Source organism: Lycorma delicatula, chromosome 5 (assembly GCF_047948215.1).
Source record: "Lycorma delicatula isolate Av1 chromosome 5, ASM4794821v1, whole genome shotgun sequence".
Lineage (NCBI taxonomy): Eukaryota > Metazoa > Arthropoda > Insecta > Hemiptera > Fulgoridae > Lycorma > Lycorma delicatula.
Genome location: NC_134459.1, coordinates 8,151,557 through 8,172,758, shown reverse-complemented (window position 1 = coordinate 8,172,758; position 21,202 = coordinate 8,151,557). Strand labels below are relative to the sequence as shown.

The window sequence follows — 21,202 nt, the reverse complement described above, 5'->3', positions numbered from 1 at the left end:
AAGTTGCATAGAATCAAATGAGAACTGACAATTTAAATTTGTAGGTTAAGTTGATTGTTATTGAATGCACGTGTATAAATCATTAAAATTCATGTAAAATACTCACTTCAATACTGCACCTTACAAATTTGCACAATGTACATTTTTTAATTAAACTTTGAAACGTTATTTCAATAAATAATAATATAATATAATATTCTCAATAAGCACTCAATACTAGCAGACTCTGCAATGCTTCGCTATTACTAGATCTGAGTATACATATAAATTAAATGACAACAATTGAAAGTTTCATAAAACCTTAAAAAACTGAACATTAGCTTAACCCTTTATAAAAGTCAGAATGTAAATAAATCCAAATGGCAAAACAACAGCACTACCTATCGGATTTAATTCACACCACTCTCTAATCACAGTATTCGGTGGAAAATAATTTTTTAACGAAAAGTGTTGTGGCTGCAAAATCATTACGATTAATACTGAACATTAAGAAACTTACAAAACATTACGGAACCTTATAAAATTTCACCATTAATTTTATAAAATTCAGAATGTAAATAAATCCAATTGTCAGAACAGCACTACCTATCGGATTTAATTCAAACTAATCTCTAAATACGAATTTTAATGTAAGAACAACACTAAGCTATGACGCAAGTAACTGATATGTGAAAAAGCAACAAAATAAAAAAAATTCCTAGAATCCGATCGCAGCACCAATTAGCGGGTTTGACTGATAAACCAAAAATTAAAAAAAAAAAAACTTCTAAAACGCGATCGCAGCTCGGCCTACCGGACCCAATTGTGAACCTTAACCATCCCAGGATCAACACATAAATAAATTTAAAAAACATTTTCACTTCAATACTGTACTTTACAAATTTGCACAATGTATATTTTTTAATTACACTTTAAAACATTATTTCAATAAATAATAATATAATATTTCTCAATACGCACACAATTCTAAACGTGATTGCAGTGCTGCCTACTTGTTACTTAATCAGTTGTGATTTTGTTTACATTGGCAACGGTCATACGGGCTCTTTGTGATTGGTCGTTGTGTTAGACAGCGGCCATCTTGCATTCATCTGATTGGTTTTCCTTTGTTTACATTTCCATCTGATTTATTAGTCTCTTATTTATTAAAAAACTGTTTTCTCGCGATTTTTTGTAACACAATAATAACACAAAAACGAAATATTTTTCTCAATTTGATCGCAGCACCGACTGTCGGGACAAACTAAAATTAAAATAGAATATTATTGAATATTCGATACTGCGATGGTAGTGCAGTCTGCCGTATCCAATGTAAAACATTCCAAAATCAACAACTACTTATAAATAAAAAATTAATTAAAAAAACATTTTTCAGTGGACCAAATTGTGAATCAAAATCATTCTCGATTCCCCTTGAACACACACACAAAATTTCATCAAAATCAGTCCAGCCGTTTAGGAGGAGTTAACTTTCATACACACGCACACAAGAAATATATATATAAAGATAATTAACATATGTAATTCTAACAATGAATCTAAAGCTATATGGGCAGTTATCAAAATTGAAAGAGGATTTAAAAATAAAACAGATTTTTTATTTTTATAATTATGTGATGGCACTCTCTGATCAAGGTTTTATTATAGTTTCTCTTGATCCTTCCACGCAAATGCCTGGGATAATTTATTTTTATATGTGGAATATTACTCATTCCTGATTTGATTTGTACAATCTATTATTATGTATCAATTACAATAGAAAAATCAGCTACTTATTCATAACTTGCTCCCCTGACAGGATTTTTTTAAATAATTAATCGGTATATAAGTTGCATCTGAATGGGAATGTAGAAAACAAACTTTATAAACCATGAAAAATGCCCATCCTTCTGCTTGCAGAAAACATATAACACTTGGCGGGAGCATTTATCATAGTGGCCATGTTTAATTGCCCCCACAGCTCAGCTCAGACTGATGTAATGGAGCCAGCAATTTCAGAGGTTGCTGATTGGGGGGGGGGGGGCTGGCGCAATCGCATGACACGCAGACCTGGCTACTGCCTATTTCTTGTTTACTTAGATCCACGATTGGAATTTGAAAAACAACAGCCCTTGTATTTTGAACAAATTGACACCTCATTTGTAAAAATCCATTGATAAACAATCGAGTTATTGCTGACAATTAACCCGGCAGTACGCTTGCTCACCGTAATGAAGCTGATAATTTTTTGCCTGTTTTTATTTCCTCCACTAAATGTAATAAAAATTATTAATAATAAATAATAATAGTAAATTAATAAAAATGATCACCTGACATGGGATAACAATTGACATGTCAGTTGTTATCCAGCAACCATTATGCGTTTTAGAATAACAAACGCTTGTCACATTTTATTTTTGTATTATTAAAAAATATGTTGACCAACATTAGTGTGTTAAGAACTGCTAAAACCTTTGTGATGCTCAAAGCAAAGCAATTTTAAGATTAAAATGGCTTTTAGAAACAAAGCTACAGAGGGTTATACAAATTAAAGAGTGGCGTAACTGTTTTCTAAACGGTTGAACTTCAGCTGGGAGGAATCAACACACTGGTAGGCGGTCAACAAGTTCAAATCCAGATGTCATTAAAAATATGTAGTTTGATAAGGAAAATCATCAGCAGACTACCCCAAGAAATTGTAAGTAACATTGGCATTAGCAACCTTTTTCTATACACATAATTTTAAAGAACGATTCAGGGATGCACAGACTACCCATGAAATTTATTTTTTTGTTGCATAGGACATATTGGTGAGTACCATGGTGATCCTAGCTTCCTTAAAAGATTGTGGTACTGGGGATAAATTTTAGGTATATAGATAAGTTAGATTATTACCAAACACAATTTGATCAGAATATCATCATCTTTATGCAGTAACATTTCAGTTGCAAAGTCGGCTTGCACAGCATAATTAATAGGCTTCAAAGCTATAAAAACTGTAAATGGTATGAACACAAATGTAAGCACTTATGTGCTTAATTTAAACCAATTATGCCTCTGATGAATGTCATTGTCATTCGGAGAAAGAAAATTAAACTTTCTATGGAACGCCTGTTGAACTGTAACTAGAGATTCTCATTTCAGCAAACTGCAAAACACAGAAGGGTATATTATAAAAGTAGGGTATTTTAGGGTATCCAAAAACATATTCAAATTTTGAATTAACATAAATGGTGTGTTTTTAAAGTAACGTCAGTTTTGAATTTGCCACCTATATATGCAATGTAAACAGATGGTGCTCGCGTAGCTCAGTTATTTCAATCAACAGTCAGCTGTTAGGACAATAGTTTAAGTTATATTTTTCTTTATATTCATCCATTAATAATGAGTGCTGCAATTCATGATCCCACAAAATGTGAAGTACGAGGAGAAATCTGATTTTTTATGGCAAAAAACAATTCTGCGGTTGAAATTCACGGGCTAAATATTATGACATAGTAAAGTAAGACAGTGGTGCTGTTCATTTCAAATAGGGTGACAAATGTTCATGATGAAGAATGTAACACCTGGCTCTCAATAATAACAGATGATTTGATTTAAAAGTTGACAAAGAAAAAAGAAAATACTGGCATTTCACTTACGATTCAGTATACATTACATGCTGTTAAATTTTACTTTTGGCTAACAACCAACAAGAGATGATACAGCTGTTAATGAAAAGCTAAAATTTGTATGGAGTGAATAATCCAAGATAATGAATAAATTAAAAATATAATAATTAATTTTTTTAAATAATTAATTATTTTAATATTACATGCTGTTAAATTTTACTTTTGGCTAACAACCAACAAGAGATGATACAGCTGTTAATGAAAAGCTAAAATTTGTATGGAGTGAATAATCCAAGATAATGAATAAATTAAAAATATAATAATTAATTTTTTTAAAACTCACTTCGCTTTTACAAATTTTGTGTGTTGTAATCCATGCATTTCACATTTATTGAGTTCCAGAGAAAGACCTACTTGTTTTGTTCCTTGGTCAATTTTAATTTGTTCAATAACCAATGGATCTAACCTAGGTATTCTGTATTTCAGATCACCTAGAAAAAAAAAAAAATTTATTAATAAATATTATTTATTCCTAAAATTAATATATCTTCATTTAAATAAATATGTTTTTGTTTATTTGATGCATACAAATTTCACAAACAATAAAGTTAAAGATGATGTGACATAAAATAAAAGTCATTGGCGAAACTGGTAAAGACATTACAAACAAACATTCTATGTTAGGTTTACTAATGAAAGGAGATAAGTTGTTTACCATTATATTATTCACTGAAGCAAAAATACTGCTGCAAATCAGCAAATCAGAGGGCAAATCCTGAAATATAAGGGGTTTTGCTCTATAAATCAGATCTTCAGTCAGTTCACCAAAGAAATATGCTAAACAATAAACATCATTAACTCTTACAAAAAGTAATGTTTACTAGTGTCTTTTGCACATCAGATGCTTTACACGCATTACAGCTAAAGAGTGTTCAAAAGAGATGCAATCTTATGGGAAAATGAGTAAGTTACAATAGTTGTTGAAAGTGGCCTCAATTATGCAATTTACATAATTGAATACGACATTGCACGTTCTTAAACACATATTTTAATGTTTGTTGAGGAAAAAATCAATTAAATTAAAAAATTCACAATACCATAGAAAACAAACTATAATTTTAAAAAAAACAACCTCATAAGAAATACTCACAACACATCGTTCAATTTCGCTCTGCAATTTGGGAATGGTGTGAGGATGAGAGGTTGTGAAGTGGCATCTTCAAGGTATCCCTACAAGAAAAAGTCAGGATAAATCAGGAGACTGAGCCGCAACCCATTCAAAACTGCTCGTCTATAAAAACACTGATCCAAGAAAGCCATATTGTTGTTGGCTGTATGAGCCATAGCATTGTTCTGCTGAAACCACAAGTACTCTAGTCGGTCTGCAGGTATAGTGTTACAAATCGTTGCACTATCTGTATGTAGCACTCACAATTCACTATACCATGAAAGAATGTCATGTAGATTTGTCTACATGATATCGCATACCAAAAACATACTTTTTATCCATGCAGGGGAGACTCGTGTAGCTGATGTGGATTTTGGTACCCCAAATGCTAGAATTTGTGCATTCACGTATCCATCAAGGTGGAACCATGCCTCATCAGGCAAAAATCAATCATCGAATTCTTCCTTGTCTGGCATTAAAAATGAATGGACCATTGACAGAAAGCTACACATTTTCCAGAGTCTCCATGTAACAACTCATGAACACAAATTCTGTACAGATGCATCTTTAAACACTTGTCCAATGCCGTGTGGGCACTACCAATGGAGAGACCAGACTGGGTAGATCGGCATCGCAGACTTATTGGGATTAACAGAATATGCAGTTTGTGTGTTATCAACTTTTCTGGTGTTAACAATTTTGGTCAACCACTTTTGGCTGCATCTGCTGCATTCCCTGTCTCTTGGAACTTGTCGTACATCTGCTTGATGAGGACTTGTTTGGTGCATCCACACCGTACTTTTCTGTGGTGGCATTCTTTTCCGGGTCTGGGTATAACTGGCACATCATACTGAGAACTGGGAGACGATGAATATTCTCTGCTGCATTGTGTACCACAGTTTTCCTCAATTAAACATGCAAAAAAGAAGGAAACATTTTTCCTTAAGGTTACGTCACTTTTTGAACACTCTGTACATAAAAAACTAAAACAATGTAAAGCAACAAATTAATTTAATCCTATCTAGAAACAATGTATAATCAGACTGTTTCACAAGACAAGGAAAAAGTAACAAATAGGTTAAGAAGATATTAATTTTTCAAATTACAGCTTGCAAAAAATTTCATTTTGATTTCAGCTCCAAGTAAAAATAAAGTCATTCTATCATAAATTAAATAAATTTGATGTTTCATAAGGTTTTTGATCAGAAAAAAATACATTCAAAAACTGTATCTCTAATAATTTGAGAAAATTATTGTAAAACACAATTATTTAAAGCTTTTACATATAACTTTGTTAAATTTACATAGAATTTTATAAGACTTTTGTAGAGAGTTTAAGTCTGATGTTTAAGAATTGTTTTAGATAATTTCAAATGTGTTGAAAGTTCTTTTAAATAAATCTTTTCTAGTTACTAGAAAAGAAGATTTATTTTAAGATTACACAGATCCTAAAATAAAGGATCTGGTTAGCCCATTGGAATTAGGTCAGGTGACTTAGGAGGCCAATTAATTAATTAGTTTGTTTCCTCCAATCGAGTTGTTTGTAAATCTTATTTTCTAATAATTCCTTACTTCTTGATAAAAATGATAAGGAGTCCTACCATGTTCAAAAATAATTTCTTATCTCATTAGCTTTGGAACATCTATTAAACAAGATGGCAAATTATTTTCTAAGAAATTTATGTACACATTTCCCATAAAGCAGTCATCAAAAATAAATGGTCCAATAATACCACACAATATTAATAAAAAAAAAATTCCTTTCGGCATACCAGAAAGCAGAGGTAGATTTCACCGGTGCTAAGTAGGTGATAAAAAAGATTTCCACCTTAAAGTTAAGAAAAACTTCCAATTTACTCAATACGACAATGGTTGCATGTGAAAAAAATTTTCACATGTTTAGTATACGAAAAGCCACATCTTACAATTCCAGTAACATTTTGGCCATCTCTTGCTGTAACGGTTGATCATATCAAAAATTGCTTCAGATAAAAGTTTTAGGTAATGTTTAGAGGACCAACGACCACTTTCAGCCGATTCGATACTCTGCCTATTAAGGGAGGTATGATTTTTTTTTTTGTCTTTGAAATCCCATTTTTTCCACCCCTGGGCCAACAGTTGGTGATATCAAATAACTACTTAGATAAGTTTTATGCCCCAATCCAAAAAATAATAGGAATTTAAATGAATTCAATATTTTACTTAATACGAAAATTATAGCAATATTCTGTTTTCTTGAAAAAGCACCCCATTTCCACCCACATGGTCCGATTTTGCCTACTATCTGAACTCTACCCAGATTTTGGGTCGTGATATTTAATGTATCAATTTGAACGTGATTGGTACAAAATTACGGCAGTTAACGCATCCACAAGAAAGTGAAATATATATAAATAAACTTTGGAACTGATGGTGGTTTTGGGGTCTGGGGATGTGAAAACAAAAATATGTCAAAATTTTCCGGAAGTCAAATCATGTTACCCATTACAATATGTAGCTTTCCTATGAAATCTACCTAAAAGCTGTAAGAAAATACTCTCTACTCTCACATGTTTCAAAATGCCTATCATGATTACTTTGTTATAACACGTTATTTTTCATTCACATTAAAATTTTTGGCGTTTTGAAACAATGACACACATATATATGTTAATAATAACAGACAAAAACCATAATAAAAATACCAAATTTTTAATAAATTTAATGTGCACTTACCAATTTGAATAATAAGTATGTTTTGAACCCACTGATTCATAATCAATTATTTAAATGCTAATGTATTACTTAGTCATAAATTAAAAATGATAACTGTCATGTTTACAACTAAGCCAACTAACTATCATACCACAGGTGTACCAATTTAAAGCAATCGTCATTATCAAAATTTACCTTTTCATTAATAAGTTTATATTTGTAAGCAATTTGTTATTGTAGGTTTGTGTAATGAGACGATCAACGACATTTGAAAAATTGTTTCTTTTATTTATGTATGCTCTGTAATATTCTAAAAATCTTCTGTTAGTTTTATCAATGTATATTTCTTTAAATTCATTATAATTAATTTTATATATGTCACCATTATTGGATTTTTGCAGATATAATTTTGGCACGATTCAATAACTTTGTTAAACAATTTACCATTAATATATGAAATACTAAAATTACAGGATGTATTTAATAATTTAAATTATTAAATGTTTTTAGCAAACTGCAAATTTATAAATATAAACTCTACACATAAGTTAACATTTTAAATTTTCTCATATATTAGTTTACACGACTGATACTGTTGGGTGCCAGATAATAATCTGATCACAATTTTTTTTTTTGGATGGTTAATTCACCATATAAGGTTGAAGCTTGCGCATAGAAATATAAAATGGAAATTTTGCCGCATATAAAAAGTGCTATGTCTGGATGGGATTCAAATGTGGGACTTCTAGATGAAAAGCTGAGATGTTATCACTTTGCCACAGAGATTGGAAGAAGATATATTAAAGGATACTTCACAGAGAATGTTAATAACAACTATAAGGTTCATCTTTTCCATCCCAAACTCAATATTTTTTCTCATAAGAGCTCTTTTGAACCCTGTACAATATAAAATACAGTAGCAAATAGAAAATTCCATGGATGACCAAGATGTGAAACCAGTATTTCTGGATGAAAGACAATGACTACCACTCTGATAAGCAGATCAACAGTGATATAAAATAAAAAGCACTTATATTAAAATAAAAGACCAAAAATGAGTTCTAAAAATGGAAAAATTAATAATACATAGAACCAAAATCATGTCAAATTTTACAAACATCAAATGGATCAGAAATTATAAAATCTGTAACTAATTCAAAAATTAAAAGTTAATAAAATTGCTGTTAAACTCTAATTCATGATTTACAGATGCAAAAAAAAATCAATCTGTTTATGCTATCAAAATGTATAATGCTGCAATCTCAAATGTATCTAATTCTTAACAAAAAATACCAGTAAAGGATTGCAAAACTTTCCTAGAACTTCCTTAAAGGTAAAATTTTCCCTGATATTTAACAAAAATTTTAAATGAAAATATTAATATTACTTGTCTGTTAAAGATGCAAAAATCAAAAAAAATATTTAGTACCATGAAATAAATAAAAACTGTGTATATTATTATTAAATACATTATAAGTTATTAATGATTATTAAGTAATTAATACAGAAGATTATGATGTTTTTCATAGTTTGGTTGATGGCATACAAGGTGCAGACTTGATCCAAAATTGCAAAAAAGTTCATGTGTGATAAATTTGGAACCTTGCTTAACAGCTACCTCACATTAACACTTTTAATGTCAGTCACAACTTGAAAAATGTATAAAGGATCGGAAACAATAAAAAAAAATTCAAAAACATTTTCTTTAAATTGTTTATATCCCTTTATAAAAAATGTCTACATTAATACTAAATTCAGCCAGATTTTCAGAACTTAAAATGCAACATTTAGTATACAGTAGAACATCGTTTAAACTTATTTTTGAAGTAAATATTTATTCCACTAAGTTGACCTGATTTGGTGTAGTATTATTCAACAACGCTAAAAGAAAAATTATAGTTTATTAAGAAAGATATGGGCCCGATGGCCCATATTTTTTTAAGGAAAGAAGCCGTAATAAGAAAGGGAGTCTGACAAGGATGTTCCCTATCACCATTACTTTTTAATTTTTACATAGAACTAGCAGTTAATGATGTTAAAGAACAATTTAGATACGGAGTAACAGTACAAGGTGAAAAGATAAAGATGGTATTTTTGATTTTCTGATGATATAGTAATTCTAGCTGAGAGTAAAAAGGATTTAGAAGAAGCAATGAACGGCATAGATGAAGTCCTACGCAAGAACTATCGCGTGAAAATAATCAAGAACAAAACGAAAGTAATGAAATATAGTAGAAATAACAAAGATGGATCACTGAATGTAAAAATAGGAAGAGAAAAGATTATGGAGGTAGAAGAATTTTGTTATTTGGAAAGTAGAATTACTAAAAATGGACGAAGCACGAGTGATATAAAATGCAGAATAGCACAGGCGAAACAAGCCTTCAGTCAGAAATATAATTTCTTTACATCAAAAATTAATTTAAACGTCAGGAAAACATTTTTGAAGTATACGTTTGACGCGTCGCTTTATATGGAAGTGAAACTTGGACGATTGGAGTACCTGAGAAGAAAAGATTAGAAGCTTGTAGGCAACGTTTGGAATATGTAAAACAAATTGTTAGGGATGTAGGATGTGGGGGGTATACCGAGATGAAACTACTAGCACTATATAGGGAATCTTGGAGAGCTGCATCAAACCTGTCAAATGACTGAAGACAAAAAAAGGGTTGAAGATAAAACTCAAAACTGGGACACATAGCATCAAATATTTGTGCCAAATTTCAACTTTTTTGGTTGAAAGAATAAACAAGGACAGAGAGGAAATTATGAATAAAGCTAATGTATTTGGTGAATATTTTCTGAGAATACCAGGTTAATTTAATATCTAAAACTTATGGAAATATAAATAAATCATAACTATATAGTTGGCAACAAGATAAAACCGGATCTTTTTCTATATCTCCGACCAGTAAAGAGATTGAAAGGGTTATTCAATCCTTGACAAATAAAAAAAATCAATGGATCATGATAATATATCCATCAAATTGGTACTTAGGTATTAACGCTACCGCAGCTACAGCTGCTGTTTAGGTTATGTTGACTTTGTGTACTGACAAATCGTTTGTATATCAAAATAACCTAACTAAATATAACCTACGCTCGCTAACCTCATATAATTAACATTAAATATGCATAATATTTACAACTTATTAACAATATAACCTTAATGTTATAGCACCAAAATCCAATTAATGTTAATCCACCGAAATCCGATTGACTACTTTGTTTTTAAAGCTGTAGCTGCAGTGGCGTTAATGCATAAGTACCATCAAATTTTATAAAAAAATGTGTTAAAAATAATGTACATATATTGGAATTTATCATTAATAAAAGTTTTGAAACTGGTATCTTCCTGCAAGTGCTCATAAGGTCTACAGTCATCCCGGTTTTCAAAAAAAGGTGATTCAAGAGCGGAGGAAAACTACAGACTGATATCTTTGATCCCTGTCCTATCCAAAATAATAAAAACATACAAAAAGCATTTGATACAGTTAATCACAAAATCCTGCTAGCTAAAATTGAGAGAATAGGGATTAAGAGTGTCATGTTAACTGGTTTGTAACTTATCTGTCAAATTATGTACAATGTGTCAGAAAGGGTGATAATTTTTGGGACGACTTTATTATCATATGTTACTCTATAGGGTACTGTCCTCTCCATTGTTCTGTTTTTAATTACTTATGTTTTTAATTACTTATGAAATGAAAATTTCAGAGGGAAATGTCTTTGTGGCAGATGATACTGCCGTAGAATATAGCTGCAATAAGTGGGAATATGTAAAAATACAGATAGAAGAAAATCTCATTGTTATCACATATCGGTTCAACAATAATTAATTAGTTCTTGGCACAAGCAGATCTAATTTTTATTAATTTCCTGGTTAGGGAGGAATAACATTCTCTGTAAAGTAACATAAACACTTCTGCTTATACTATTTGTATTACTATTGTATTTGTGTGTAATACTATTTGTATATGTGAATGTATAAGGAAATTTTCACTCAATATTTAGGCCTAATTATAGATTTTGAGTTAAGTTGGAAGCCTCATATATTAAAATTAAAGAAAGAATTATTATTATACTCATAAATTTAACAAGTTATTGACATTGAGATAAAATTGGTTGGTTTATATATACAATGCGGTTATTACATCCAGACTTTAATTTGGAACTGAATACTGGACAGGCACTTATAAATCTCACTTAAGTGCGTAAATAGCACAAAAAAGAATAATTAGAATTATGATTTTCAAAAGCAGTTACAAACTCATCTCTTGAGGTTTTCAAAAAACTGAATTATTTACCTGTAAAGAATCTGTATGTATACACAATATTAAGAGTATTTTTCAATAGTTGTAAAGATGATAAAATAAATAATGTGCAATGCAAGAAGTATGGATGCAGAAAATATATAAATCTCGACTGTACGAGGTCTGTAAATAAACTAATGAGATTGTTCAGAAAAACTTTTTATTTACAATCCAATTATACATGAACTCTTATCACCTTTAAAATAGTTCCGTTGGGAAGTCACGCAATGCATCAAATGGGTTTCCACTGTTCATAGCACTGCTGGAACTCAAAAAACGGAATATCCTTCAGATGGTCGGTTACATTTTTTTTTTTTTAAGTTTTCCACTGCGTGGATCATCTGCAATTGATTCCCGGCCAATTGAAAATGCTTTAAACCAACTGAAAACTTGGTCTTGTGACAGAGCGTCATCTCCATACGCCCTTTTCAATTTTGAAAATGTTTCAGTAGCATTCTCGCCGAGTTTAACACAAAACTTAATTGCACAAACTTGCTCATAATTAGTATCACTCATTTTTCTAACGCACAACAAAAACTCGTTTCACGAAAACTTTACCACTGTTCGTATAACCATATGTTTACTAGTAATTTTACAGTGTTGCCAGTTTGGCTGCTAAACAACTAGTCTAATTACTTTATTTACAGACCTCGTATTTAAAAAATGGTTTCGAAAATCATTACCAATTTAGCACCTAAAATTTATAATATGCAAGACAATAGTATAAAACATATAAATGTTGAAAATTTGTTATCTCTCAGTAAATAGGTGAAGAAATGGGTTGCCAGCATTCTAACACTAGTGTTTTGTTTTCTAAATTAGAATGATTAACACAGACTGAATAAAATTAAAATTGTGGTCAAAATTTGTAATATGATCAAGGTTTTGTACTACTGTTGATGAATCAAACCACACACAGCCTTATATGTAATGAATATTAATATGAACTACACTTGTATTAATGACTAATTGTATTTCGATAGGCTATATTTTAACTCATTAATGTATTATTACCATTGGCACTGGAGCTTATATGTTGCTCTATGTATCCAGAGAATGAAACATTGTATATTTATTTGTAAAAATAATTTGAATTTTGAGATATAACCAAAACCTGAAACTTATTAATTTCCCACTTTTAAAAAATATTTATCAAAATAACACTAATTAAGAATCAGATTGCATATCTTTTAACTTATTTATATGTTTATACAGGTAAAAACGGATGATTTTTGAACAGGCGGTGCATTTTTATTACAGGAGACATTTTTAGCCACAATGGAGCAGTGGATAATAGAGCATCGTGTTTTTGCGTACCTTATTCGACATTTTGAGTCAGTTGTCACAGCACAGCAGAACTTTCGTCGCCATTTCAAATCGGTCGGAATGGCACAGTTCCAAACCGAAACACGTTGTTAAGATAGATTGAGGCGTTCAGAACATCAAGAACAATAACAAATAAAACACCACTTGGCCCTGCAAGAACTGCCGAAAACATCGCCAAAGTGAGAGCGCTATTAATCAGCAGTCCGAGTCGAAAAGCACGAGAACTAAACGTGGACCGTGATTGTGCGAGGAAGATTTTACGACTAGATTTGAAATTCCATGCGTATAAAATGGGGGTGGTGCAGCAACTCAAAATAGGGGACTTTGAACAAAGAAAATACTGTGCAGTTATTTAATAACCTTAATGCAATACTGTTAATGAGCGCGACGCAGCTCACTTTTACCAAAACGGCTCGGTAAACAAATAAAACTTTCGTTACTGGGCACCTCAAAATCCTCTCCAAGAACGTGTTTATGCTCACACACCCTTGAATAGACTTCAAATATACTTGAAAGATATAATTACAGATGAGATGCACTTGATTGAACAATACATGTTGACCCGTGTTGAGATTTATTTTCTAAAGTGGCTGGAAACCTGCATTCAAATGGATGGCCACCACATGAGTGACATTTTCAAAAAATGACAATTTTTATTAAATTGTATGTTTTGACCTTTATTTGTGTAACAATAAGATAATATTATTTTGTAAATTAACTTTGTACTGCTCATTTGAAAATCGTCCGTTTCCCATAAATCACTCTGCATTTGTAAATGTGCAAACTTTGCTAAAAAAATGAATAGTTACTTATATATCCATCTCTCAAACCTGACATCTTAATTGTTTTCATGTAAAGGTTTACAAGAAAGGGTCAAACTATGTATTAATAAATCACCAAATCATTTAAAATAAAATTGAATGATTTTTTTAATAAAAATATTACTCGTTTAATGAATTACATTTGGATTTGGTCAAGCTTTTACGTTGTTTCATAGTTTATTTTCATTTCTGTACTTGTGATGGGGAATTATATCTATAGTAATATAAATTATGTTTATATTTATACTAATAACTACTTTCCATAATAAAAGTACCTGATTAATGAAAAAGATTCGATAGATGAGTTTTTAATCAAAGATTGGCTTAAAACAGTCTGGTTGATAAATGTAGATCTTAGAAGACAGGAATCCTTGTTAATTTAATATATATCTTCAGGAGTGATTTGACCAAAAATGTAATATCAGTAGAAAAAACTTAACACAAATTTTGTTATAATACCTGACAGTATGAAATCACAGTTACAGATTTTGGAAGTACTTATGAATGTGCCGATTAAAAATAATCTTAAAAAAATTATAATTTTCAGATGTGAAACAACAGTTATCAGCTAACTACTACTGATGAAATAAAGAAAAATTTCTGTGAGCTTATTATGCAAATGGAATATTAAGTCATGGAACTTTATAATACCAGATAGCATTAGACAAGAGTTTAAAAAATGTTGTATTAGTAATATATTAGATAGAACTTAAGATAAAATTCTGTGGGAGGAAGAACCAAATAATGAAAAAATTTTATTTCAATTTGTTATGTTTTGTTTTTCTGGACGAAAAACGCTTCCATGTTACCTTCACCTGGACATAATATATTTGTTATAATAAACAAAGATATATCATATTATACATGTAATTAAAGTAATACATTAACCATTCTTCACAGCAATTGGCATGAATACCTGAAATGCACTACATTAATTTTAATACTTGAATATAAACAGACGGCCCTAAGAAACCATTAAAGCTAACCTAACAACATTTCATTATCCCCTAGAATAGTTTGCATGTTAGCCTCTACATTAAACTTGTGATGCAACGTAGCTTAACAGACACAATCTACAAGGATGTGGTGGTCTGTTAGTTGGCAGTTACAGTGAGCATAAAGAGTGCATCTGTTTGTGTCATCAGATATCGATGAGCGAGCCTAGTGTGCCCTATTCATAAATGGCAAATAATTATTAAGTTTATGATTAATAGTAGCACCCCATTCACTTATGGGTGTTGCCACTCTTCATGAACTACTATCTTCCAACAAACAGATAAGATCGTTAGAAGCAATGCAGTTATAAAATTAGGCTGAAACCAAGGCTCTTTTGCCGTACTATTGGCGCTCAATGCCTGAAATTCCAATGTGGCTAGGAATCCAGCAGAAGCTCACTGTTATATTACCTCTAGTCATTTGCGAAATAACACACTGAACCTCACAAACAACAGGATGTCTGGAGTGCACGTCATTAATCACCTGTAAGACACTAGTGGAATCCGAGCAAACAAGTACATGTCAAAAAGTTGGGCTAATTATATTTAAGGCCTTATTAATAGCAAACAGCTCCACAACAAAAACATTGGAGACGCTGTGGAGGTCAAACATGTATGTTCTGTTGCCTACCACAAAAGCGCAACCGTCAGAATTAATGTTTTTAGAGCCATCTGTATACACTGTAACATCAGGAATCATGCTATTTATAATATGATAAAATTTGTTGCGCAAAATACCTGGCTTTCTGTTTTTTACTTCCTTGTACAAAGTAAAGTAAGTATATGACCGCAAAAAAATTTTGGTTTCTAAATTTAAACAGAAATATCCATTTTGACCATTCCTGAATCTATTTTGACTAGTTTCGACATGATGTCTGTACATACGTATGTATCTCGCATAACTCAAAAACGATTAGCCATGGGATGTTGAAATTTTGGATCAGGACTGTTGTAACATCTAGTTGTGCATCACCCCTTTTGATTACAATCGACTGAACCAAAAGTATCCAAAAAGCCCAAAAATATGAATTTTGGACTTTTTCTTAACTGCAGTAACAAGTCATCATCGAGAGTTTTTCAACGATATACCATAAGTGGTATACTTATTTTTATCGGTTCCAGAGTTATAGCCAAATAAAATTTTAATTAATGAAATATTTGGATCTTACAAGAGGAAGGCACATCGGTTCGAATTCAACATAATTTCCTTCTTTTTTTTAAATTTTGATATATTGATTTATTAATAAATTAACCTCTCATTGTAAAAAAAAATTATGATGAATGATAATTCAATTATTAAGTTTTTAATGAAATAAAATTTTAAGTACTTTTCACTTTAAAAAAATGTGTAATATAATTTAATAGGCGTATAAGTCATGTGTTGTCCACATCAGATTTTTTTATTATTATTACAAAGATTAAAGCAGTAATTAACGAGAGAAGGCCACCAAGGGAGAGCAATAACATGGAGCTACAGTACAGACGGGAGGTAATTGTACATTTAGAGCTGAAAAAAGGTACTGAGCTTTGAAGCCTAGCAGAGTAGACGATCTTGGCTGTTTCTTGTATTGATTAACATGCTGGTTGGATGAGTGAATTTTTGTGAAGTAGTTAATATTTTATTGCAATTTTTTTTGTTAATAAAAATACAAAAAATATAATAATTTAAATAAAAATTTCAATCATTATTATTAAAATATATCTTGATAAAAATCTTTTACACAATTTTACATTTGTTTTTTTTTTTTTTTTTTATTATGATGCTATTTAGATATAAACAAATTTAAGTAATTATGCATAATAAACTTCAAAATTAACTTTTTATTGGTGGTAGAATTTTATTTGGTAATAAAAATATTTTTACCAACTTTTCCTGAAAATTAATTTAAAAATTGGGAGAGGAGTTGACCTACGGTCAAGCAAACACATTATTTATTTATTTACCACTGAGGTTAGAAAGTTTTGTGCAATAATTATATATGTTTTGTGTGTGTGTGCACAATATATATATATATATATATATATATATCTCCAATGTAATATTTATATATTATTAAATATTGTATTTCATAACTATAGTGGTTATAAGAAATGGGACAAAGTTAATAAATATTATATTAAATGTTATATTCTTTATTACATAAAGTTACAGGGTTAGTGAAATTAAATTTTGTATATTCCTTGACTTGATGTGAATTTATTTAAGTAATTGTATAAAATTATCAGATATATATATGTGATACAAGGCCAAACATAACTAAATTTGAAATAAATATTTGTTCTTAATACTGAAACAAAGATACACTTGACGATTAAAAATTGATAACTATAATTAAAAAATCAGTAAGCATATAAATTATGATACTGATATATATCTATGATATTTTTAGTTAATGAATATTAATAAAAAAAATAGATTAATTTAAACAGTTGCATTTCATTAACATAATAAATGAGAATAAACATACTAAGCTGTGAGACTTAGGACTGAAGCCCCACACAAAAGGCAAAACAAATATATTGTATGTGAGGACTATTTCAAAACTGTTTAACTGTTATAAATAAAGCAACTGCAATAACAACAAGGTAAATGCACAGCGCTAAAAATAATCTATTACATCAATACATTCTAGTTCTTGATGCTAAATAAAATATAGATAGTGGACATCGATGAAATCTTTCACTTAATAACAATACTTATGTGATAAGAAATTTAAAACATAAAAAAAAAACATTCCTTATCAGGATTCAAACTTGGAACCTTCAGATAAAACACAACAGAGATGCTACCTCTCCACAAAGGAGACCAAATGAATATAAAACTTTTATTCTAATCAATAAATGTTTCCTGATTTATATTAGGAATGTTTGCTACTACACAGATAAAAAAAAGGAACCGAATCACATTTGCCTAGATGATTCAAGAGAAACTGCGGTAAAACAATGATCAGAGTATCCAAAATACACAATTAATTATTTAAAAAAATAAGTGATAGATCCGATTAAATTATTAAACTATAAATTACAATTCAGAAGGTGTATGAAAATTATTAAAGCACATATTTATGTATATGATGAATGCAGATGTAACAAATCCAGTTTTAAAATTTTTTAATCAGTATTAATTACATTTGTCAGCAGAGTAAAATTTTTACGGTACTTACATATTAACGCCACCGCAGCTACAGTTTTATTTAAAAACAAAGTAGTCAATCGGATTTCGGTGGAAAATGTTCAGTCTCTTTGTTAATTTTAATAAATGGTTATTTTTATTTATTTTATAAATATAATTTAACCAAACTTAACCTATGCTTGCTTCGCTCGCTAACCTTGACTAATTAACACCGTAATTTTTTGAGTATTTATTTAATAAATTCAGTAATTATTGCAATTTGATTATTTAAATAATAAATAATTGTAATAAGCGAGCGTAGGTTAAGTTTGGTTAAATTATATTAATAAAATAAATAAATACAAATAACCATTTATATTCTGTTTTGAATCTGTTTCGGCCCATTTTTCACCGACTACTTTGTTTTTAAATAAAGCTGTAGCTGCAGTGGCGTTAATACGTAAGTACCTATTGTACTTATAAGAGGATCTTTTAATTGTGTTTTAGATAAATTTCAGAAGTCAAAGTATTGTGGGTTGAGTTACATGAAAATATTGTTCTGTTATCTCATTTAGTAAAAGTAGATATTGCTATTTTTTTTAAGAATAAGTGGCTACTGTTTTTAACGATTATACATTGGGTTAAAGTTATTTTAAATTTATTAAATATCTGTCAACATGAATCATATTTATAGCAGGGCCACCCCTAGTGTTTTTGCCACCATAGGCAAACTCAAAAAATGCTGCCCCGCAAGCTTAAAAAGACTTGAAACTTCAAAAAAAGAAACACAGAATTATAAAAGAACCATGTTAACCAGAAAAATGAGATATAATTGAATTAAGACAATAATACTAATACAGATTTATGGAAAATTGTTTTACTGAAAAACAAAATTTACATTTTTAATGAGCTAACGACAACAAACTAAAGTTAGTACCTACTATTTTCAGAGATAATTTAAATATACTTTTAAAACAATAAACAAAACTAGTACAATAATAATATTATTGTACTAATGAATAGTAAATATTATTTTCTAGATTCAAGTAGTCAAAATATATTTTTGTGAATTGTGTTTACTTTGTTGAGCTCAATTTCAGGTGGTTTTGTCTAACTTGCAAGTTGCCTACCTTGTTTTTGCCTACTGCCTAGGGCTAGTCCTGCTTATGGACATAAACAATCAATTTTTGTACCATGAAATTCATTTCATATAATATTTTATGCCTATTAGATACTTTCTTATGGTAATCGATCTTATTCAAATTCCCATAGTCATCGGGGCAAAAAAGTTTATAAATTACATGCTTTTTAAAAATATTTTTAAACTAAAATTGACTGGTTACCAAACAGCTGGACTGTTTGCATTAACTAGTAAACTACAATATCAGTTTACCTCATTTTTCAACTATCTTTCATTCCCAACATACCGGTTTAGTTTGTATAAGGAATAAAAAGACATATATGTAGTTTAACTTTCCTGACTTTTTTAGTTGTATTTATGTTTATTGAATACTTGTTTAAAAATAAGTAAAATAATAAATTTATGAAAACATGTTTGACCACTTCTGACAAAATTAACAGATTTGTAATTAAAATAATGTAATTTTAAGTAATAATGTAATGTAATAAGTACATCTATGGGTGGGGTGGTTTTATATGCAACTGGTTTAAAATATGACTATATATTATATTTTGTAACGCAAGGTGATTCAAACAACTTAAATTCAAGTAATATCGTAACTTACAAGTATAAAGTAAAAAGTAGGATGTTTTCAAGGTAGCAATGTTTTCCATAAGTACACAGTTCAGATAAAATTACACTCCATATTAAAATATATACATTACTCACTAGACTCATTAGTTCATGGTAAACAAGCTATTATCAAATAAGATTAATACAGCTATGGTATCCATAAGTATGAAACTTATAAACTAATATTTTTTGTAAATTAAAAAGTTAACTTATTCTTATAGCATTAAAACAGTCACTAATCTTCAAAAAAAAAAAAGAAAAGGTCACCTTTATCAAATCACTGACAACAGAAGTGTTTTCATGTAACGCAACACTTCGGCTTAAAAGATTGAGGCTTATTATGTTTTAATTAATTATCAAACATTTAAAACTTTTCTTTTATAGAAATAATATTAGTCTATCACAAATAAAAAAAAAAAGTTACTAATTAAAAATCTTTGCATACTGTTCAATTTGTATGTAAAAATGTGCTCAGACAATTTTTATCAATGTATGTCAAATTTTATAGCTTTTTTTTATATTTAGTATCTTCAATGTTTATATAATTTTTTTACTTTATAATAAAGTGTGTATTTTTGTAATGCTCTGATTTTAAGGTTTTTACCAGTGTCTGCTGATCCATCCAGTCAAATGCTGGGGCAATTTCTTTTTTTTTTCTTACCCAATTGGTTCATTAGCTCATAGTTAATAAGTACATTACTTTCTTGTACTTATCTTACATTTTAAATTTCTTAATCTTTCATTTTTTATAATATTAGGCTAACTTTTCATTCAGATTTAAATTATAATAAAACATTTTAATTAGCCTACTTTAGTTTTTTTTATTTAAATAACAATAATTCCAAATATTAACAAGCTATTATTTTTTTATTTTAAAATATTAAACTATGAAAATACAAGCAAAGATGATTTTTTTTTGTGTAAATGTGTTTTTTGTTTATATTCAATTCTACTTTTATAAAGTTCATTTAACAATTAATGTTTTAACTTGTTTAGAATGGCTCTACTAATTTATTCATTCATAATATTATAATAATAGTTTTATTTATTTTACACCTTTTATTTTATTTTACCAACTCTGCCAGTATCCAAATTCATTGTAATTTCTTTTTTTTAATATTTCAAACAAACAATATTCATTGATAATTTTTATAATAATAAATACAAATACTACACAATTTTAAAATCAAACACTTAAAAATATACATTGTCATTTTATTAAATGCATACTACGCATTTAATCCTCATAGAAAACTCTACATCATGATTACGAAGCTGAAATATTAGGAAAAAACAATTTAGTTTAATATTTAAAAACATTAATTCTATCAACATGTATATATTTTTGAGTATTGATGACTTGTTCACACTTGAAGTTAAAGGATAAAGCAATTACATAACTTGCCATGAAATAAACATGCTTTATTATA

The 21,202-nt window shown here is 29.4% G+C and overlaps 1 protein-coding gene across 5 annotated transcripts in view; it reads right to left on the bottom strand.

Annotated features, from left to right (window-relative positions):
• LOC142324699 (protein takeout-like) overlaps nucleotides 1–21,202 on the bottom strand; it is a 49,822-nt gene that overhangs the window by 11,554 nt on the left and 17,066 nt on the right. For 3 of the 5 annotated variants that reach the window (XM_075365605.1, XM_075365606.1, XM_075365607.1), the window contains one exon: nucleotides 3,934–4,081. In XM_075365605.1, the coding sequence (XP_075221720.1) occupies nucleotides 3,934–4,081 (148 nt within the window). Of the gene's footprint in view, nucleotides 1–3,933; nucleotides 4,082–11,961; nucleotides 12,325–19,764; nucleotides 20,185–21,202 lie in introns of those variants that run through there. The other 2 variants (XM_075365603.1, XM_075365604.1) reach the window with 2 other exon arrangements.